This window comes from Vipera ursinii, assembly GCF_947247035.1.
Source record: "Vipera ursinii genome assembly, chromosome: Z".
Taxonomy (NCBI): domain Eukaryota; kingdom Metazoa; phylum Chordata; class Lepidosauria; order Squamata; family Viperidae; genus Vipera; species Vipera ursinii.
The window spans coordinates 38919565-38943700 of NC_139517.1; the positions used below are offsets into that span (position 1 = coordinate 38919565).

At 39.0% G+C, this 24136-nt stretch overlaps 1 protein-coding gene across 4 annotated transcripts in view; it reads left to right on the forward strand.

Moving 5' to 3' along the window:
* The first annotated feature begins 8500 nt into the window (after window positions 1–8500).
* Window positions 8501–24136, forward strand: part of LOC310649627 (KAT8 regulatory NSL complex subunit 1-like) — a 133160-nt gene continuing 117524 nt past the window's right edge. For all 4 annotated transcript variants that reach the window (XM_083378227.1, XM_083378228.1, XM_083378229.1 and 1 more), the window contains exons 1-2: window positions 8501–8692; window positions 22358–23744. In XM_083378227.1, the coding sequence (XP_083234353.1) occupies window positions 22441–23744 (1304 nt within the window). In that variant the 5' untranslated portion in view covers window positions 8501–8692; window positions 22358–22440. The remainder of the gene's footprint in view (window positions 8693–22357; window positions 23745–24136) is intronic.

Below are 24136 nucleotides of genomic sequence, written 5' to 3' on the forward strand. Positions count from 1 at the left end.
TACTTTGATTTATGTAACAGCTGTTGTAATCAGTGAACAATGGTTCTTTCATGATCATCTCTCTTCACCATTTTAGTGGCAGTGCTTCATCTCCCACTGCACACTTTCCACTAGGACCTTGTTTGAGAAAGTTCACCTCCTTTGTTCGCTTTTAGAAATAGAATATCTCCTTTAAGGCACTAATGAAACCTATAGTATATGTGCAGGGCTTCAGATTTACAGGGAAAAATGTGATTCAAAGCATGCACACTTATAAAAAGATGGCTGCATTTTTCTTCAACTTGTGCACCTATATGATTACAGGAAAAGTATGTGTTTGTGTGTGTTTCACTGAGGTATCTGTGCTCCAAATCACATTTCTCTCACTGAATCCAAAGTTTTCCCCAGCATTACAATATCCATCTTTTTATTTTTCTGTCTCGTGTGTTTGTTCTATATTCTGCACCTTCTTTGAACACATTCTTGTTGCTTTTTCACAGCCTTCTTCCTATTAATAGAAGAGTGTTCCCCAACCTTTTCAGCTTTGCAGTCTGGCAGAGAAGGGGGAGAGGGGATGGTTCCCTGCAAGCATGTACAGCTCCATTTACGTGAGCTGCGGACATGCACATTGCACAAATGAAGCTCACACACCTGCACATAACCCACTGCTTGTGTGAGTGGGAATGCCTGTATGCTCACCTGCCACTTCTGCATCCAAGTTCCAAAAAGCTCAAGCTGGTAGTGCGACCTGGCCAGAGGTTGGGGACCCATGTAATAGAATGAAAGTTTATTACTGAGCATGAAAATACTGGTTTTGCATAGGAGCTTGTGCATAGTTATTCAATGTCCTGCTCCACTCTGGTATTCCACAGACTCCAAAGCAGCTTATTTTAAAACAGCAACATTGTAACAACAATATAATTTAAAGCAACGGCACATCAAGGAAATTATGTTTTGCAACCGATAAAATATTTACGAGATCTGAAAATTCTGGGCAAATACCAGAATTTGTCTACCTTAGAAAATAGAGAGGAATTGCTTGAGCAAGATGTTCAATAATTTTGGTGCCAATACAAAAAAGTCCCTGTCCCTGGTCACAAACGTCTTATCTATTCTGAAAGAATAGATAAAGATTGTGAGGAATAACTTAATGCAGGGGTGTCAAACTGCCAGCCTGTGGGACAGATGCGTCATGCAGAAACCGTGCCCACCCCATTGCTGGTAATGGGGGAAAAAGTCGCGATACATTGCAACACGTCACGTGACATTGCAAGTTTGACATTCCTGCCTTAATGTGTCAGTCATATATAAGAATACACACAAAGGAAGGAAAGTTACAGTATTTTATTTGATATTTGATTAAAAGCAGATAGCTTATCAAGGTATCAGAACAGAGTTGTAAGGGACCTTGGAGTTCTTCTGGTCCAACCCACTATACAAGCAAGAAACTCTATACCATTTCAGACAAACGATTGTCCAATCTCTTTTTAAAAAGTTAAGAGTATTCTTTAAAAAATGGTGACTCCTAATCAATATTATTGCAATTTGAAATTGCTTCCGTTTGATGTACAAGTAGTCCTCGCTTACTGACCACATTTGGGACCAGCAATTCGGTCACTGTGGCATGGTCGTAAAGTGAAATGACTGCACCCAACATGACACCAGTTTGTCTGTATTGGCTGTGGTCATTGAATGAATCATTTGAGGTTGTTAAGTATGACATGTGACTGTGACTTGTGTGTATTTTTTTTGGCTTCGCCATTCCCTTTGCTTGTTGGAAGCTGGCTGTGAATGTTGAAAGTGAAGATCATGTGACTTCGAAATACTGCAACCATTGTAAATGTGTATTGCTTATCAAGTGCCTGAATTGTGATTTCATGACTATGGAAATGCTGCGACAAGGGATGGGTTGTTTTTCAATGCCATTATAACTTGAACGGTCACTGAAAAAGTGGTTGGTAAGTGAGGATTACCTGTAATCTTTAAAAGTAGCCCATAGATACATGAGAAAGTCCCTTGGATTACTGTTACTCAAGTATAGAATACCTGTGCTTTTATGAAAAGTGCATGTATGCGCACTTCATGCTATCAGTAACAGTAAAAAGAGCTTCTACTTATGAACATCCAATGGAAATAAATGGATAATTAATGTAATGTCCAGAAAGTGTAGACATTTTGAAATATGCTGGTAAAATTTGAGGATACATAGGGAAAGTAACTTGCTCTGACCCTTTCTTTTGGGTGAATGAATGAAAGCCAATATATTGCTTCTGCCAGTCATTCTGTTTCTATTTGCAGACCGTTGTATTTTGTGATCCTCACCAGTTCTTTACTATTATGCTGTCTCCAGGTATTGCCACATCCACTATCCAGACGTTTTTGTCTTTTTTGTCAACAGTTGTTAAGTCTGGGGTGTTATATGGCAGGTGCCCATCTCTTTGAATTCTAAAGTCCCAGAGCTATTTTAACTCATTTTCTATAACCTCCTCTATTTTATGATCCCACCAGTTCTTGCTTGCAGGCAATGATATTTCTTGCAGATCTTCCAATGCACCATTGTCATGCTTGTAGTTAGTCTGTGCAATCTTCTTGCAGCAGTTAACCAGGTGATCCACTCTTCAGTTTCTTTGGATAGGCCAGGGGTCAGCAACCTGAAACAGTGAAAGAGCCACTCGGAACCGGTTCCCTCACAAAAGGGAAAACTGGGAGCCGCAAAAAATGTGTGCACATGCGTGTACATGCGTGCATGCACAGAACAGGGTTTGACTGAAGAGTGGAGCCAAGGCGAGATATGCACCTACCCTGCATATTTGAATTGATTGGTTGAACTTTTTTAGTCCCACCTTTTTTTTTTTGGACTGCACATAGCAGAGGACTGGGAGCCGCAGGAGACGGCTGAAAGAGCCACATGCGGCTCCGGAGCCGCAGGTTGAAGACCTGTGGGATAGGCAATATTTGCTGTCTGTTGCTGTCTTTGTATGCATGTGAATTCATTTGTTCTTAAGGTTTGCTCTTATGCAGCCAGAATTAGCCCCTTTGTCTCTTTCTTCCACTTTCCTGCTCTTGAGTCATTGCCAACTCTTGTTACTATCTGTTTTCCCTGCTATTTGTTTAATGTATTGGCCATATAATGCTTTGTCTTCTGATGCCTCTATTCTGTTCTTCATTTGGTCTTTCTTGTAGACCAGTTTAGTCTCTCCAGTAGTCAGTAAGGTTTCCTGGTATACTGACCTCAGTGCATTTTCTTTACTGTCCAGATATTCTTCCAATGTTTTTTTCTTCTTTAACCATCTAATGTACTTGCAACATAGATACCCAAATAATTTCCTTCGTAGATAGAATCTGCCTGTGTTGCCATGAGGATGAAGGGCATGATTCATTGTCATTAGTTTTCTTATCTTCCTATCCATGATTTTTAGTTCTGCTTGAATCCATCTACTATTCCAGCTATGTATCTAATGACTAGAATTGCCCAGATGTTGACTGCCTTGATGGTATTTCCTTGATTTACTTTGGACTTTAAGATCTTCTTCACTTTCTTGATATATTCATTTCTAACCTTTTTCATGATGTCAGTGTGCTTTATGTTGTCAGCTTGAAGAATGCCCAGGTATTTATAGTGATAGTTTTCATCTAGAGTCTTGATGTTATTACTGTAGGACATGTTGATTCCTTCAGTTTTCACTATTTTTCATGTTTGATGGTGAGCGTGGCACAGTTGTTCAGTACAAACTCCATTGCAATGTCTTGTCTGCATATACAGATAGTGTTGAGTGGCAGTTCTGTTTCAGATGATGTTCAGATGATGTCATCCATGTAAAGGAGGTGGGATAGTCTCGCAGATGTTTTTGATTTTTAATAGCCATGGCCTGAATTAGATAATAATGATGATGCCCAATAATCTTTCAGAAAATGGAACATCTCAGTCCAAGCTGCATGTATCATATACTTTAAGGCACTTGTTTCTCACTCCCATTGCTGTTTGCTTCTTTTTCTAATCCTTAAATGCAGACGCTATATGGATGTCTGTCCTTGGATTATGGTTTAGCACATGGTTTCCTAAATGATGGGTTGTGAATCCCAAAAAGTCACAAATCGTAAGGGGGAAATAGTAGTTGTTTAAACTTTAGTTACTAAGCTTAAATATTAGATTGCTTTCTGAAGAACTTCCACTAATATTTTTAATTAGTATTAGTATTCTATAATAATTAGTATTTGTTATAGAATATTATTTTGAAATGAACCTGGGGGAAAATGTGCATAGCTAATTTAAAAACTGAATTCAATTTATTCATGTATGCTGTTGATTGTGTTTCTATAATTTGCCCTGACTACAGGGTTATTTATGGCTTGGGATTAATAAAAATCTCATATCTGCATACTATTGCAACTGACATCTATTGATCTTGTGACAAAATATTATTGAATATTAGTGATCCATTGACATTACCACCAGTTGTTGAGATTGCTTCTTTTGGATTTATTTTTTTGTGTTCAGTTTAGTGTATTCATAGCCTTTGGAATCTGTACATGTCTGTTAACATTCATTTTGGTTGCGCTGGTGAATGATCTCTGGCGGACTCGGGACAGGGGTTGTTCCTCTGTCCTAGTCCTTTTAGACCTCTCAGCGGCTTTTGATACCATCGACCATGGTATCCTGCTGTGACGTCTCAGGGGGTTAGGAGTGGGAGGCACAGTTCTCCAGTGGTTCTCCTCTTACCTTCTGGGACGTTCACAGTCGGTGTTGGCAGGGGGGCAGAGATCGACCCTGAGACCTCTCATTTGTGGAGTTCCTCAGGGATCGGTTCTCTCGCCTCTCCTGTTCAACATCTATATGAAGCCGCTGGGTGAGATCATTCGTGGTTTTGGAGTTGGGTATCACCAATATGCTGATGATACCCAGCTTTTTATTTCGACCCCAAACCACCCCAGTGATGCCCTCGACGTGATGTCCCGTTGCCTGGAGGCGGTCCGGGTCTCGATGGGGAGGAACAGGCTTCGACTCAACCCTGACAAGACTGAGTGGCTGTTCGTGCCGGCATCCCGGGAAATTCCGATTATTCCATCATTGGCCATGGGGGGGTGAGTTATTACCCCCCGTAGATAGGGCCCGCAACTTGGGGGTCCTTCTAGACTCACAGCTCTCTTTGGAAGAGCATATTGGAGCTGTGACTAGGGGGGCCTTTGCCCAGGTTCTCCTGGTGCGCCAGTTGCGGCCCTATCTAGACCGGGATGCCTTGCGCACAGTCACTCATGCGCTTGTGACCTCTCGTCTAGACTACTGTAATGCTCTCTACATGGGGCTGCCCTTGAGGTCCACCTGGAGACTCCAACTGGTGCAGAATGCAGCCGTGCGAGTTGTCTTGGGAGTTTCCCGATACTCCCATGTTACACCTTTGCTCCGCGAGCTGCATTGGCTACCAGTTGCTCACCGGGTGAGGTTCAAGGTGTTAGTTATGACTTACAAAGCCCTTCATGGCATGGGTCCGGATTACCTACGGCAACACCTGTGGCCGGCGTCAACTTCCCTCCGTCCAGTGCGCTCCCACAGAGAGGGCCTCCTCAGGGTGCCGCCGATCAAAGAATGCCGATTGGTGACCCCCAGGGGGAGAGCGTTCTCTGTGGGCGCGCCAGACCTTTGGAACCGCTTACCGGTTGAGTTCCGGATGGCCCCCGACCTTCGCTCCTTCCGGCGCGATCTCAAAACATTCTTTTTCGAACAAGCTGGCCTGGTCTGACGGGATGGGGTTGGGTTTTTATAACTAGTTTTAACTTTAATATGTATTGATTTTATGGGCATAATGTTTAATGGCTTTTTAATTTTTGTATTTGATTTTTATTGTGTATTGCCCTGTTCACCGCCCTGAGTCCTTCGGGAGAAGGGCGGTATAGAAATCAAATTATTAAATTAAATTAAATTTTTATTTTTCCATAAAGTTGTACAGTTCTTACATTTTTATTTGATATCAAGATGAAAATATGGCTGCCCAAAATAAGTGATATTTATTTCATCTCAAGTTATTACTTTGAATCATGGTGTAATTTTTTATAACAAGAAATATTTCAATGTTTTAAGGGGTCTTAATATCACAAAGTTTGAGAATCGTCAGCTTAGTATTTTATGTAAACTTATAGTCTTTATATACAAACAATAGCTTGCTATAATGTATGTTTCTTTGGAATCATATCTAGAAGGATGAAGGAAATATTTGCCATTGTGTGAATACCTGAAATAATCTGAATTGTTGCATTGTTATAATGCTGCAAATTAAGCAAAACAGAAGAGAAAAAAGCTTCAGACACTTGGTGGTGCTGGTGGGAAATGTACGTTCCTGCCCTAAGGAATCTTATAATTCATTTATGTTAGTATACTGAACTGTTAGCATTTCTAATAGTAAATTTACCACTTCAAAAGTGAGGCTTTTTTAATTGTTAAACTCTTTGTCAACAAATTATATTACAGAGGTATAGAGAGACCAATGGCTGAAAGTAAAAACAGAGTTTGTAGAGTTTTATTTATTGGAATAGTTAGGATCTGCAAAATGTATAATACTGGTATTGTGATGATGGTTAGTAGGTTAGTTAGCTGGTACAGCATTTATAATTGTGTGTGGCACATCTGGAGGTTTTTGTTTTGTGTTTTTTTTTAAGACTGACATTGCACTGATGAAGGAACATCTAAAACCTATGTAGTTGAGACGAAAAGCACTTGGTTTTCATGTGATGCTCCAGCATTTAGGAGATTGTGCAGACAAGTATGCTAGGTGGAAGACTATTGAATTTACTTCAATCCAGTGCCCTTCCCACAGTTCCCAACATAGGAAAAATTTAGTCCAAAACATCTGGAAATTTTTTAGACTGGAAAAGGCTGTATTGGCCTACAGATAGCTGCATAAGATCTGTTAAATTATGGAGTTCTCTACTATTGGAATTTTTTAGATCTCAAAGAAAATTCTCCACCTGTAAAACAAAAAGCAATGTAGCTTATTGGCTATATTTGCATATGTTAAACCCTGCTGAACCCAGCTGGCTGAATATTCAACTGAAAATAAAATTAACTAGCCACATTTTAGTTCCATGTGTTGTATATAGATCTGCTTGTTTCTGTGGTGTCCACATAGCTATTATGTATTGTTTTTTGTGCATTTGGCCTACCTCATTGTAATTCAACATACTTCAGCATACTTAGAGATATTCCTCTTTTTATGCAACTATAATTGAAAATCCCAGAGGTCTGTCAGCAATTAAGTCCGGCACCTGTTTTTAGAGAAACTATACAATGTAATATTTAATAAATTGCCAAATAGCAATTTAATTTGGAATATTGCAATGCAATGAGACCCCCAATTTTTGACTACTTGATAGTTAATAATTTGTAACTCCTATGAAGAACTTTCAATAATTTATTTGATCCTATCATCTTTTTTATTCTGTTTGGTTTCTTTTCTTCCCAGCTAAAGATAAGGCCAGTAGATTCTGAAAAGATTGAGAAATATGCCCCATTACTAAGAAAGACTTGTGATAAGTATTTTGGCATACAGTTTTTATTATATTGTGAATATCACCGACACAATTTTGTTCCTAACGACATGTTTTAGAATCAGTCTTATCAACCTTTGAATATTTTAATAGTTTTCATGGCTCTTAATTCCACAGACTTTCCGGAGTATACAGCTGATTGTATTTTTCCTGCACTGATTGATCATTTTTTATTTAACCGTCGGGCCATTTATTTTCCCGTCTGTGTCGGGTGCACGCGCCTTTTTAACTTGCTTTGGTAGCTGTCTGGCTCGCGCGCAAGCCAGGTTTTCAGCTGCAACGCTGTAGTTTAACCTCGTAGTGCGCACGGGAAACCGGCGGTGGCGCTAGCACCTCCGTTTTTGTGTTTCGTCCCCCCCCTCCTTTTTGCTTTCCCTTCCCCCTGCCTTGCCTGCCCGGTGCATTCTCCGATTAAAGGGAGGAGGAGGAGGAGGAGGAGGAGGGCAGAGCAGAGAAGGAGCTCAGCCGCCATTTTCCCCCCGAACATTATCTAGCAGCAGAAAAACAGCAGTAGCGCCACCTCCGCGGTCGCTGCGGCTGCCTTCTGCCGTACGCGGGTGGAGGGTCGGGTACGAAGGCAAAAAAGGGGGGGGGCGAAGGCGGAGAGGAGGAAACGCCGCAGAGACTGTTGCACATTGTGCCCCACTTTGAAGAAGAGCGGGAGACCCTCCTTTGCAGTAGGAGGAGGAGGAGGAGGAGGAGGCACCGCAACAGCCGCCGTCGCCGCCACTGGGGGGAGAAAGCCAGGAGCACCTTTTTTTTTTCTTCCCCCCCCCCCATCGCTGCCGCCGCCTCTCTCTCCTCTTGGGTGCGTGGGGTGGGGGCGGTTGCAAAAGAGAAGGCAACCTTCCCGCTCCCCCCCCCTCCGAGTCCTTTCCTTCCCCAGCCCTTTTCCTGCCCGCCCGCCCTCCTTGCCCGCAGAAGAGCAGGGAGCAGGCGGGCAGGGAAAGGGGGAGCTGGGGCTGGAAGGAAGGGGGAGAAAGGGGAGCGACCGAGAGAGAACAGCAACGGCGAGAAGACGATTTGTGGTTTCGGGAGCGAGGGAAGACGACTCTGCTTCTCGCATTTGCCTTGTTTGCAAACTGCGCCCTTTTTTTTGTTATTACTACATATATATATATTTTTTTGCGTCGGGCCGGATCCGCCCGGACTCTGCTTTCAGCTCCGTCACGTGGTAGGTGTCGCCGCCTGCTTGCTTTGCTTTTGCCTGCTTTACTCGATTGCTTGCTTGGCTTTCCCGTTGCCCTTGTTCGGCCCTTCTGTCGCTGTCTTTGTTAGCGCTACTGGCTGCCTGTACCCCGTACGAGCCGCAGCGGCCAGAAAACAACTTGTGTGACCCTTATTTCTTCCCTTCCCCCCTGACTTCTATTTGCGACTCGTTTGCCTTTTAATTTCTGATTGTAAGGTGTGCATTTTTTTTTGCGGAGAGATTTTTCCTTTTTTAAAAAACCTTAATCATGATGAAACTTATCTGTCCAGTTCTTTATTTTCCATTCGAAGTGTAAGGCACTGCCACGTTCTTAATTCTTCTTGATATTAATTTTTTCCTTGCTACTTTCCCGTTCTTACCTGTTATGTGTTTGCAACACACTCAGGCGTTTGCGCTGTCCTGCAACTACAATGCGATCTCTTTCTCTACCTTATTACGTTTAGAAAGCTATAAAGCTGTGTGGTTTGGAGTAATCGCGCTTTTATAGGGTTACAAAAGAGCTTTTAGTTTCCCTTAACAGTTAAGTGTGGGACGGGGATGGGGGAGGGAGGGAATAAGCACTGCAGCCGGTCGTCTGTTAGGGCGTGGGGAAGTGAGGGAACTGGAAAAGATTGACTTTAATGTTTGGAATAGAGGCGACCACTCCCGCTGTCCATTTTATAATAGTACTTGCAAAGTACTTTCCTCAATCAATGCAACACGATAACGTCTTGTGTAACGGGCCCGTCCCTCACTTGCTGCTGTTACTGTTATTGTTAAAGTGGCATTAAAAATTAGCCATATATGTGCGCGCTTATGCGAAGTATTGAGGTTCCAATGCGAATGGGGGAGGGGAAGAAGAGAAGCTGGTTTCTTATGGCGCCACTTTAACTTGAAGGCTGCGCTCTTCTGTTAATGCAGAAAGCTTCCCAATTGGAAGATGTTTATTTTCTTTGTATTAGTCGCTTCTTGCTCTGTTTGCCTCCTCTCCCTTTCATGAACATGCAGCTTTCCAATTTACTTCTCGCTAACATTCGAACTCCGGCGTTCCCAAAGTTCCATCACATCCGTTCAAACCTACCCCCAATTTCCATTCTCAAACATCTTGTGTGTGTGCGCGCCCCCGTGAGCGCGCCTGTATTGGAGATTTTGTCGTCACGTGGCTGGTTGGCAGTCATTTTTGTGTGCGCCTTGTGGAGAATGCATGCCGTATCCTTGTAGCTATAGCTTTTAAAGTCGACAATGAATTTGCTTCTTTTTCCTTCTCTGTTCTCATGGCTCTTTCTAAAGTAACTTCTGCGTTATTATAGGGCCTGTTTATATGTTACAACCAACCAACCCGCCTAAATTGAAACTTGTTTTGCTCAATGTCTATTGTGTGCAATTTTCCTTTTTATTGTAATAGAATTTGAAATTACTGTTTTGGGTATAGACTTGGATCAATGTAATAAGTAGTATAGAAGGTGTGCTAGGATGTTGGTTCTTAATGACGTTTTATTATCAACTATACATATTTATGAATATGCTTTTTTCCTCCTTAGACTTATAGTTGTCTCTCTTTCTCTAGTGCAGGGGTAGGCAGCCTTGGCTCTTTTATGACTTGTGGCTGGCTCAGGAATTCTGGGAATTGAAGTCTACAAGTCATAAAAAAGCCAAGGTTGCCTACCCCTGCTCTAGTGAATTTCCCCTAGTTAAACTTGTGCTGTCTTTACCACCAATAATTTAGAATTGGTGGCACTGTTTTTGTTCTTAAAGCAAGCTAACAAATGTAATTCTCAGTTTTTTCTTAGAACGGAAAATTCTGCCTCACTATTTGATCTTTTAGATCAGTTCAGAAAAGAAATACAGTTGTTAAAAGAAGACATTGGCATTTTAAATCCTTTAATTTAAAACCTGTTCAGTGTTAGATAATTGTTTGCTGCCAGTTTAAAATATGAATACATTAACTTGGTATTTGTATTCTAACCTCTAGAAAATTGTTTCCCTTTCTCTCTTGCAATTGTATGATGGCTCATGCTTACTCTACCTATGATGCATAATTCTAAAAATAAATCAGGTTAAAAACTTTTCTGCAGGAGTTAAATGTTGTAAAAAATAGTTGTCACAAACTCTAGAAGCTGTTGGAAACTACTTGAATTGTTTGACCTATACATGGAAAACAGTCTTTAGAAAGGTAGTGTTATTGTACTAGGGGTTTCAAAATAAAGACTTCTTCAAGTTGCTGTCTTTGCACTTTAAAGTATGCTTAACTTGAATAAAATACAGTATATTGGGTTCATATTTTAACCAAATGTGATTTCTAAGTAAAGTTACACAAGCTTCTGGCATATAACTGCCTAATGTTTGTGAATGATGATTCTTAATACTAGATATGTTAAACCTGTTTGATTCATTTGTGAAACAACTCACATTGGAGTCAATTCCTTAACAGTGAAACAAGTAATTATGCATATGGCTGGTTATGCAATTGAGTAATTTGTGAATAAGATCCTATTTTCTCAAATGTGGTGTACTTCATAAAACTTACATATTTCTAAAGTTACCACAGTGCCGGAATTTCTGAATGTCATTTTTAAAATAAACAATACTGTTTCAAGGAATCACTCTTTATTAACATCTAAAATGTAAGATTATCCTTATTTGCAGCACCATTTTACTGTCATGGTTAATAAGGTGCTGGACTGGGAAAAGGGAAACATAGGTTTTAGTCCACCCTTAGGTACAAAAGCTCATTGAGTGACTTCGGGCTAGTCATATTCTGATCACCTATCTCATAGGTGGGGAGAATATAGAAAGAACAAAAATATATGCTAGTTGTATCTGTGTCAGCACAATAAGGAAAAGAAACTGGGGAAACATCCTTTCTGGGATGGTTTAATGTAGATAAAGCTAAGCTATAAAATGGCTAAGTGGTAAATATGTCTGTTGGTTCATCAACAGTTATGGGATATGAACTGTCTAGGGTTGGTTTGTCTATCTTAGTGTTATGAGTACAGTCAACCCAACAGTTGCAAATAGGTATAAATATTATGCTATTCCATGATAAGCCAATGCAATTTCTTCATTTCCTCTTTCAGTAGGTTAGGAAGACATCAGCATTTGGTTTATTGCTAGTTTTCTAATCAGTGGTCCTGATCACTTCCAGCATAGTTGTTGGAATGTTCAGTGTTCTTTTAAATTTGGTCTTCCTTACTCCTTTGAATTTTTTGGGCTGCAGTTCTCATAATCACAAGTGAGATTTTGCTGTCAGGAATAAGTAAACTTTATCCCATTCATCCACGCTAGATAGGTTAACCAGATGTATTGTGTATTTGAAGTTTATTTTTTGTTTATTATTTTAATCTATACAGCTGTAGCTACCTCAAATAATTTTGATGTAAAATAGAAATAAGCTTTAAAAGCAATATATTTATAGAAAAATCTGTTGGAGGGCAGCTGCTGTGTTTTATTTGTTTTGCAGATGTATTGAATGATGCTCCACATAATTCTCTGACAGCATATAACTTTAGGTTTTATCCATATGCTGGCTGGGAATTGTAATCCAACACATTTGGCTGGAGACCTGCTATTTCAGATAGGGAAGCTGGTTATCTCATTTGGATGTCTTTTATGTTAGATATTTTTGCTCATAATTGTAATGGAGTTTACTTGATGCTGTGAATTTCTTTACTACTGGGTATAAAGATACTTTGTTTACTTATAAATTAAGGACAGAGCTCTCATTAGTTTTTAAGGGCATAGGTTAAAAAACATAAAAAGACTTAACAAAAGAAAATTATAGGGAATAAATATATTGATAGGAAAATACAAATCATATTTTTATCTGATTTTTACCCCAAATGAGTCTTCGTTGAATCAAGATTTGAAAACATATTGAAGATACTGCTCTAATAATTCATATCCCATTAACAAAGATAGCTCAAAGTGCAGGAAAATAAAATAGCTGCAAAATTATACAAAAATATTCATGAAATTGTATTATCTTTGTTCAACTGCTGTTTCCATTTTTCTTATTTTATAAGAAGTTGATTTAATCATAAGTGTCATATGAATTTAATCAGGAGAATACCAAAGATTTCCTATTTTGCTGTGTTAACAGATTCTGTATTTTAAAATAAAATACACTTCTAAAGCATTGGTTAAAATGTGAAAATAATCAGCATGTTCGTTTTTCATATATTGTTGTTCTAAAATTCTGAGTTTTAGTTATAGTTATCATAAAACTAAAAAATATCTGCTGGTGGATTCTGACATTTCTTGACTATTGAAGTTATGTTTGTAAATGTTAGGTAGACCAAGTAACTTTTTAGCAGCTAAGTGCTGTATTGAAAATAAATGATCTCCATGGGCTACAGTGATAGAAATATTAAATTACAAATACTAAATATTGGCATTTTGCCATTGATAATGTAATTTGTGGAAGGCAAGTTTTTAAGGGCTGGAATTTTGCAGATTGCTGCATAGGAAATGATAGAATTTGTTTAAAAGGTATGTTTGGGGGAAAAGTTCTGGGATACTGATTTCTCTGATGACGTATCTATTAAAATAGATCTGATTTTTGAAATAAGTGACATCATTTTGAGGTTTTGCCCGTCTATTAGCATTAACCAAAATGTTTGTCCAAATGAAAGCAACTGGATGAATTCAAACCACATTTAGTAGTAGAGAATCTTGAGCATAGTTTTGCAGTTATTGGAATCCTATAAGTTTAGGATCGTTGGCCTTATTTATACCCCAATAACTTTCATACTTAACAGCTGCTATAGCTAATACAGAGTACTTTTTTGTGTCTGAAATGCTAAGATTCTGCATTCCCAGAACAATGGATCTAAATAATAAGTTTATGTATGAATGAATATTTCTGGCTTTTAGCTTTTGTTGTGGTCTTTTTTTTACTGGAATAGCATTACGGTTAGACCAGCAACCTACCTAAGAGAATTTACTAAATTTTGTTAAAGCAAACAAATGTCTATGTAATATTTCATATATATCGATTATCTGTATTAATGGTTTTTTGCTTCTTAATATAGGATATGCCACAAAAAATGTATCAGTTAAAATTTGGCAGTAAATCAGGAAAAAAGTTAAAATACAACATTTTATTTTAAAAAAATATTAATTGCAAGAGATAATAAAAGTAATAAATTATAAAATGGTAGTAACCAGCATTTTCATGATTGCCTTATTTTTTCTTATGATGTCCAGTATATTAATTATTTTACATGGGATAGCTGATAAAGCTGTCTTAAAATTGCTATTAACTGACTACTTCTCAAAATAGTTAAATCAGTTAAGCATAATTCCACTCTTGAATTAATTGTCTTACAACTTTACAATATATATGAGGCTGATTATTTGTATTGCTATATTTTTATAAACAAAATAATTTGATAGTATTAATGCTTGGCGTGTGTATATATGTTCAGGTATAAAATTTTAAAAAGAAAAGATTCTTTTTGTCCCTGATTGTCAAAATGATATCTGGAGTTGTATCCCACTCTGAAGCATTAGATATGCAATTTGAAATGCTCATAAACCTTACTTTTCTTCCTAAATAACCTCTGGCATACACTGTCTTTAAAGGTAAGGTGCACCAGCAGCAGTCTGTTCAGAATAGTATATTGTAGTGATTTAGTAAACTCTTTGGAGGCAATAATTCCTGAGAATTACACTGCTATACCAAATATTTTTTCCTAACTATTGGTATGTTTCTTTGTTATCTAATTTTCCCCCTAAGCTATATCATTTTAAAAATGAAATTGGAACTTCATCCTTATTTTCAATATTGCCTATGGGGACTTAATTGAAATATGTGCCTCCTTACTCAAAGGACTAGAAAGCTGTAGTAGTAAGCAACATCTTAGAGATGTTCACAGCCTTGTCTTCTGATAAAAGCGTTTCTGTGACCAGCAAATCCTGTCAGGACAAGTATTTTGTGGGGCTGCTTAAAATATGCTATCGAAATTTCAAATGTGCCCCCTGGTAAAAAAGATTACCTATTCTTACTGGAAGGCCACATCTTACTACATAGATCTTAAACATCTATAATAATTTTTCTTTACGTTAGGACAGGGTTAGCTTTGCTGACCTCAGTTTGAAAATCTACTAAAAATTCTTACTGTTTGTAGCATATAAAAAGAAATATGTAGCTCAAGGAAGGAAGGCTTTAATGTTATTTTTTAAACATCAAATGAAACTTTCTATGACAAGACTGTTCTTTCTCTTTCCCTTTCTTTTAAGTTCATTTAACTGTATTACTGGTAGCTGGGTTGGTTTGGATTCAATAGCATTTGCTGCTGTTTGTAAGCTGTCTTGAAAGAAGCTATTTTGAAGAGAGGGAAATAAATTGTGTAATTAATAAAATGACTTGTTTGCTTTAACCAAATAATTTACTGCTCAATAAATTTGCTAAAGCTTTAATTGTTTTTCCTCCTGTTTTTTATCAGCTGCTGTAGCTGGAAATATTTAATGCTGAAGCATTTAGCCAGAGCTGTCTGCTTCCAAGGGGGCCACTGTTAAAAGGGGCAATGTGGACCATCCTTGGTTTTTGAAAAGCAGCCTCTTTTCTAATAAGGGATAAAATACGTTTTCAAATGCAGTGTCTTTTTCTGTGTTGTGGGTGGTGTTAGGGAAAGCATAGGAGAAAAATGTGCATTGATGAAAGTAAAGTCATGTAAAGGTAAAGGTTCCCCCGCACGTGTGTGCTAGTCGTTTCCGACTCTAGGGGCCGGTGCTCATCTCCGTTTCAAAGCCGAAGAGCCAGCGCTTGTCCGAGGACGTCTCCGTGGTCATGTGGCCGGCATGACTAGACGCCAAAGGCACACGGAATGCTGTTACCTTCCCACCGTAGTGGTCCCTATTTTTCTACTTGCATTTTTATGTGCTTTCGAACTGCTAGGTTGGCAGAAGCTGGGACGAGTAATAGACGCTCACTCTGCTACGTGGCACTCGGGATTTGACCCGCCAAACTGCCAACCTTCTGATCGACATGCTCAGTGTCCTAACCCACTGAGCCACCGCGTCCCTATCAAGTCATATGTTGTTTTTGTTAGTTGCGAAGTCGTGTCTGACCCAACGCGACCCTATGGACAATGTTCCTCCAGGCCTTCCTGTCCTCTACCAACTTCTGGAGTCCATTTAAGCTCACGTCTACTGCTTCAGTGACTCCATCCAGCCACCTCATTCTCTGTCGTCCCCTTCTTCTATTGCCCTCAATCTTTCCCAGCATTAGGCTCTTCTCCAGTGAGTCCTTCCTTCTCATAAGGTGGCCAAAGTATTTGAGTTTTAGCTTCAGGATCTGGCCTTCTAAAGAGCAGTCAGGGTTGATCTCCTCTAGGACTGACCGGTTTGATCACCTTGCAGTCCAAGGAACTCGCAGGAGTCTTCTCCAGCACCATAGTTCAAAGGCTTCAATTCTTTGGCGCTCAGCCTTTCTTATGGTCCAGCTTTCACTGCCATACATTGCAACTGGAAAGACCATAGCCTTGACTATACGCACTTTTGTTGACAGGGTGATGTCTCTGCTTTTTAGTGTGCTGTCTAGATTTGCCATGGCTTTCCTCCCAAGGAGCAAGCGTCTTTTAATTTCTTGGCTATAGTCCCCATCTGCAGTGATCTTGGAGCCCAGGAAAATAAAATCTGTCACTACCTCCATTTCTTCCCCATCTATTTGCCAGGAATTGAGAGGGCCAGATGCCATGATCTTGGTTTTCTTAATGTTTAGTTTCAACCCAACTTTTGCACTCTCCTTCTTCACCCGCAACAAGAGGCTCTTTAGTTCCTCTTCACTTTCTGCCATTAGAGTGGTATCATTTGCATATCTTAGGTTGTTGATGTTTCTTCCGGCAATCTTAATTCCAACTTTTGATTCATCTAGTCCTGTCATATACCATGATGCAAATAATTTCTTCAGGATTGTAGACTTCTATAGCCTCAGAATGAAAAATGACTTATTTATGACTGTGTATTAATGTTATGTCATGATTTCTGTGTAGATGAATGAAACAAAAAATAGATCAATGTTACGTTATGTAAATATGTTAATTTTAACATATTTGTATTAAATACTTTGTAGTGCTTATTAGCAATTGGAGTCTTTGATGTGTTGCTGTTCAACAAGTTAAAAGCAGATGGAAACTTAAACAGTGGCTAAGAGTAGGAGTGGAGCCAGGTTTTGAGGTCTCTTTGATTTCTGAATAGGAACAGATTGATTATATGGATATTTCTTTTTTGTTTCCTCAGATTTTATCTTCAGATAGGTAAGGTAAATTGTGAAAAAGTGATAGCTCAAAGTTGTACACTGAATGAGGATTTGTGCCTGGCTCTCCGTTCATACTACTGAAACCAATTTAGCTTATTGTCCATTTATTGGTATGTTCATACTGCTGAAACTACTGCAGCTTATTGTCCATTTATTGGTTGATGAGGAAAACAAAACAGTGGTTCCTCAAGATAGTTGTATGAAAGAGAAAAAAAAGAATAAAAAAGATTTGGACTCTGGAAAGTAGGCAGGTTTAAAATTGTAATTGTACCCTTATCTACTTTTAACAACTAAATGCACTAAGTGGAAAGCTTAATTTCTTCATAGTGCTTCTCCAACTTCCGTATCCTCTAAAAAGATTTCCCAAAGAATCTTTTTTCATGAGGCAACTGGACTTTTTTGTTTTCCTTTGAAGACATTTCACTTCTCATCCAAAAGAAGTTTTTTCAGCTATGACTGGATGATGGGGAATGGAAGGATTTATATCCTTGCAGATAGCTGGTCATTTTCATTCTTTTAGAGCAAGCATGTCAAACTGTCGGTCCGCGGGCCGGATGCGTCATGCCGAAACTGTGCCCACCCCCATTACTGGCGATTGGGAAAAAGTCACGATACATCGTGCAACATCACATGACATTGTGAATTTCACAGGCCTGTTTAGAGGCTCTTTGGGGGCCACCTGGAGGTTTATCTGAGGTTTATCTGTGTTGTCAGGGTCACTTTAGTAGTGCAAATGGATGTGGAGCCTTCTTGGAACTGTTGAAAGGACTGTGTTGTAGATTGGAGATAGTGGAGATAGATTATTTCATATGCCTCCCCCTCTGTTGAGAGAGGGCTGTTCAATTTTGACCTAGATGGCCTCTTTGACCCGTCTTTCAAACCAATGGTCGGTCCTCTGTGTCCAGAATGTGAACTATGCTGTCTTCGAAAGAGTGGCCTTTGTCTTTTTAAATGCAGATAGACTGCTGAATCTTGTCCTGATGGGTTTGTCCTCCTAAGTTGTGAAATGCGTTTATGAAGTGGTTGTTTTGTTTTCCCAATGTACAAATCTGCACTTTCCATGTTGTCCAGTCATATTTGCCCATATTTGGTTGTGGGATGATGGCAATTGACAATAAAATACCCACAACTAATCAAATAAAACATTTTTAATTGCATGTATTTTGTTTTATCTTTCAAACAAGTAGAAAAATCATTGAAATCATGCTTTCCTATGTAAAAATGTGTAGGTCTAGAGGGTCTGTATACATGCCTTCAAGTCAGTTTTTGACTCCTGATAACTACTAGCATGGGATTGGATTATTTGAGGGACTTCCTGATTTCATCTGCCTATCCTCTCAGATCCAGCAGAGAGAGAGATTGTTACCCTTTTGTATAGCTTGATTTTCTTTTCTTTTTTAAAAAATGTATTTGTCAGCTGTTTTTAGTTCTGTGGTACGTCACTTAGAGTCGCTTGTTTGTGAGATGGGCAGCTATATATATTGGTTGAATAATAATAAAGCCTATCCCAGGTCCTTGGGAAGGATTTGATAGATGGATAAAAATTCAGGCTAAACATTTGGTTGACTGCAATGAACCATAATAATGTCTACAGTTTTGATGGCAAGATTTTTTGGAAATAGCTTGCCATTGCCTGTTTCAAATGACAGAGAGAGAGTGAGTGAGACAGACAGAAACAGACAGACAGACAAGACAGACAGACCGAACAACCCAAAGTCATTCAGCAGGCTTCATGCCTAAGGAAGGGACTAGAACTCATGGTCATGGAGTTCCTAATCTTATGCCTTGACCATGACAACAGTGCCATACAACTATATCAAACTAACTCTCATGATATAGTATATGACTTAAAAAATATCACTTCATTCAGACTTTGCTTGTGAAGGAATTTTTGTCTAGTCTATATCGGAGGTCTCCAAATCCCTGGTCTCTGGACCAGTACCAGGCCATGGCGTGCTAGCAACCGGTCTACACAAACAAGCAAAGCCTCATCTGCGGGATGCAGGCAGCACACAAAACTACACCCCCCCCTTTTGGTGTCCAAAAGGTTGGGGACCTCTGTATAATAATTATGGTGCCGATAACATGAACAAATACTGAAATCTCAAAACATTTTATCAAGGAATTTGTCAAGAAAGAAAAGAGGCCTAAACTGATGTTGAATAATCTTATTGATTGATCTTTCCTGTGTGGGAAGAAGTGATTATGTGAAAACTGAAAAAAATGGTGCATTGCATTTGATAAATAAATATAAGTTGATGGAATAGAACAGGGGTCAGCAACCTGAAACAGTGAAAGAGCCACTCGGAACCGGTTCCCTCACAAAAGGAAAAACTGGGAGCCGCAAAAAATGTGTGCACATGCGCGCACATGCGCAGAACAGGGTTTGACTGAAGAGTGGAGCCAAGGCGAGATATGCACCTACCCTGCATATTTGAATTGATTGGTTGAACTTTTTTAGTCCCACCTTTTTTTTTTTTTGGACTGCACATGGCAGAGGACTGGGAGCTGCAGGAGACGGCTGAAAGAGCCACATGCGGCTCCGGAGCCGCGGGTTGCAGATCTGTGGAATAGAACATTACATTTTATGGTTGTGCTGAAAACTAGAGATACACTTTCTAGAGAAACAAATATTAAACAGTAATGCAACCAAAGAGGGTCATTAAAAAGTTCTTAAATTACTTAATCCCAGTAGATGCTCTGAATTTATTTTAAAGGTATGTGATTGGGTAGCTTTTTTAAAAATGTGCTTGTTTAGGTTACAAGGTCATTAAGAATATAATTGCAGCAAGTGCTTATGAGCTTTACTGATGTGGAAACAAAGAAAATTGAATTTTTGTTAAAATATTTTACTTGCTTTGGATCAATAATCAGAGCTTTGAGTTATTTTTATGCTGGATTGAAGAAAATTAGTAGATAAGAATAAATTTTAGGAATATAAGGTTTCTCCTGATCTTAAATATAGTGTAATATTTATGGCAGTGTCCTAAGGGAACAGGTAACACATACCATAATAGTGGCTTCCATTATTTATCATGAGATGCTGAGGAATCTCCCTTATAAAGAGACAAAGTTGCAAACCACAATTCATGATCCTTCAGACAGTACAAGAAAGAAACCATAGAAGAACTTTTGGAGAATGTTTAGCTGCTCCTCCTGCTAGAAGTTAAATAGAAATGATTGAAAGTGCACCAGCATGTTTGCTCTTTCATAGTAAGCCAACGTTCTTTGAAATGTTGGCCTACTGTGAATCATGAGCCAGACCTATAGGTAATCTCCCCGCCCCCCGCCAAATTTAAATATACACAATAAAGAAACATTTTGAGTATATATTTACTATGCTTTTGTGGGCACGAATATCCTAGTTTCAAATTGTTCACATGAGAGAACAGAATAAATAGAAGTTATTTATCCCAATCCAGTAATTGTGCCAAAAATTGCATATGAGAGAAAAAAAGTTCTTTTGCTCATCTTGTATGTGGTTGAGCTGGTTGGGTGCTTTGTTTGATCCTAAGGAGTTACATTTGATTCCTTTGTTCACAACTACTGTTGGCTTGGGCCTACTATTTCTACATGCTCTCTTAGAAAGAAAAATAGGAACAAAGAATGCCATTTTGTCTTACTTTGTCTCTAGTAAAGAGCAGCAGTGATACAACTATTTTTAGAATACTGCATACAGACTTGTCTCCCATTTAAACAATAGAACTGAAAAAGATGTTGAGATGGCAGAAGAGGGTTGAACTTCTCACCAAGAAAAGGTTTACAGGCTTATTATTAATTAATGGGACAATTAGAGAAAATGGTAGAACATAGGTAGGCAGTTGAGTGCTTTGCACATGGTTTGATCACAATTTTCTCAGATGTTGCCACTGCCTGGGCTGACCAGGGCTAATGAAAGTTATTGTTCAACACATTGGGAAGGACACTATTTTGCCATTGCCTGTGTTTAAACAATTGAAACTTAGACCAATACATCTTCAATCATCTCTGGCATTATGAGATTAGTATGAAGTCTCAACTGCTTACTCAATTCTGATTTGAGTTGGGGAAAATACTATTCAGTTCATAATTTTTAAATATCTTCAAAATACATTAATTCACTCATGTAATTAGAAAATATTTTTTAATTTTATTTGAGGAAAGCAATGATTTATATTTCGGATCAAATGAAATGCAGGTGGAAATTCCTTTTCGTGAATCCTAAGAATTAAGATTCTTGACCTTTAGCAGTAGAATAGGGAAGGCCTCTTTTTCTGAACACAAAATAAGTTCCTTCTTTTTCTAAATAAATGATTGCTCTTTATGATAGGGACTTATTCATGATCATGACAATTGAGGGAATTTAGATGAGTTCAGATTCGATTCACTGGTGGAAAATACCTTTCTGAACTGTTTTTGTATTTAGTTTGGCTTTCTGCCACCCCTGGTAAAAGCTGCGCTGGCTTTTGCATTTTGCCTATGGAACATAGAATACATGATGCATACTAGCTTTCCTGGGTTCTTCTAGCAAAACCTTTATTGCAAATTCTGGGGTTTGAAGCACACTTGAAGAGACCATGATTGGGGAATGCTTGAGCATTTAATAAAAGAAATATATAAATATATTTCACTTGTTAGCTTGATATTTTTCCAATCATCGAGAATAGTGAAAATTAATTTTCACTATATATATATTCTCTCTCTCTCTCTCTCTCCCCCCTCTCTCTATATGTATGTATGTATGTATTCTATATCTATATTATATCTGATCTATCTATAAATATAAAAATATAAATATCACTGCCACTAGTTCTTCCTCGCAGTAACTATCCTGTGATTAAGATAAGGCTTAGAGATAATGATCTCCCGAAGTCATCTGGCAAGTTTTCATAGTTGAGCTCAGGCTTAAATCCTGTTTCTCTGTCCTTCACCATTATATCACAGTGGCTCTTGTATGCAGCTTTGTTATCTATTGTATTGTGAACCTGTTTTTCATATTGTACATTTCTCCAGTTGTTTGGCAAAACACACTTTTCCCTCAGCCTTTTCACATTTCCTAGCAACAAAGTGAAAAGCCACTTTCTCTTGTTGGAGAAAGCTTTCTTATGTACATGTCCAATATTTGTTGTTTATCACTAGTTTCACGATTTCATCTTCGTTCCTGCTTCTTATCCTTTGGTTATTTCACCATTTTGTCATTTCAAAGGATGCTCACATTTGTGTTCATGTTCCACGTTATATCTTCCCATTGGATGTTATACTGACTAATTTGGCTAGGAAATTATCCATTGTGTCTGATGAATAGGTGTATATAGGCTCTCTGTATCTGATAAAAAAGCACATACAAATAACTTGTTATTTCTAGCGTGCCAATTCTACACTTCTAAATTATATCTGCTTTTTTTTTTAAGGCTGCCCTGCGGCGAGGCAGAAAAACGCAGCAGAGCTGGCCTCTGCAAGGGGAGAGGCTGGACTTCCCAACTCTCTGTGCTGAATGGCTACTATGGCGCCCGCTCTCACTGACGCAGCAACTGAAGCTCACCACATCCGGTTCAAACTGGCTCCCCCATCCTCTTCCCTGTCTCCTGGCAGTGCCGAGAAAAACGGCAACGCCAACAACATCCTTGTTGCCAGTAACGTCACCAAAAGGAAAGCTGAGGATTCCAGTCTAGATTTCCGAAATAATTCTACAAAAGAAGAGCTGGGAAAGCTGCAGCCATTAGTAGCATCTTATCTCTGTTCAGATGTAACATCTGTTCCTCCAAAGGAGTCTTTGAAACTGCAAGGGGTCTTCAACAAGCAGACAGTCCTTAAATCTCATTCTCTGTTGACTCATCCTTTCTTGAAAACCAGTGATCTGTTGGGAAGGCCACCAGTGTTGGAGATTTCCTTGGAAAATCTAAAAACCATGAGTACAAGTAATCAGACACCTTTGCCACAAACACCTGTCAATGGTTTGGCTAAAAAATTAGCTAAAACTAATAGCTCTGACCATGAAAGTTCTGTTTCACTTAATGGTGGAAAGAGCATACCACCTTCTGCAACCCTCCAGGAAGTTGATTCAAATAGACCTGGGAGTTCTGATTTGGAGGACCTGAAGTCTGGTTTGAGCAATTGTACTCTACCACATAAAAGCCCAGATGCAGAGCATGCTGCCCCACTTAGCAATAATGGCATGACCAATAAACATGACCACAGTTCCCCAGAGCAGCAGTGTGGACTCGAAGGGGGTGGTGAGAACAGGTTGCTTTTGTTATCTGGAATGCCTGTTTCTTCTGAGCTTGGAAGCAGTAAGCCAGAGGAACAGAAGACCTCTCTGCCAAACAGTTCCTTTAGCACTCTAGATTCAGATTTGAGGAGAAAGGTGCTATTGCGGAGGCAGGCAGACATTGAGAATCGTGCTCGCAGGCTGCAAAAGCGGCTGCAGGTGGTACAGGCCAAGCAGGTAGAGCGGCACATTCAGCAACAGCTTGGTGGATTTTTACAGAAAACGCTAAGCAAGTTACCTGCTTTGGACTCCTTGAGACACCGGAGTCAGCTAATGCTGACCCGCAAGGCAGAGGCAGCTCTAAGAAAAGCTGCAAATGAGACAAGTACCTCGGAAGGACTGAGCAACTTCCTAAAAAGTGACTCTATCTCAGAAGAACTAGAAAGGTTTACTGCCAGTGGAATGGCTAATCTGCGCTCTTGTGAGCAAGCATTTGACTCCGATGTCACAGACAGCAGCTCAGGTGGAGAATCTGATATTGAAGAAGAGGAACTGGCCAAAGCAGATACAGAACAGCACCATGTACCATTGTGAGTAACATCAAGTGTTAAGTTCTTTACAGTTTTTAATATTTTGTTTTTCAGACAAATTTTGTCTCGCATCAGTATTGTTTATTACACGGTTAAAATCAGGAGCTAGCAAGCTGCAGTAAGACAAATTAGTTTTAGAAGAGGAAAGTTGGTTTGCTTTTAAGATGTGTTCAATGTAATTTATATGAAATAGGTTTTCTGCAATTGGTATTATTGATTGGTATTATCATAAGAGAATAACTTATTTTAACTATTATTGTGGCTGAGAATCGCAGAGTATCTTTTATTGCTTTTTAACAAAGAGAATCTAACCCATACTTCTATAATGGGTCTATGGGTAATAGAAAAGAATTACCTACAAATAAATGATTTAAGATAATGTAGAAATTGTT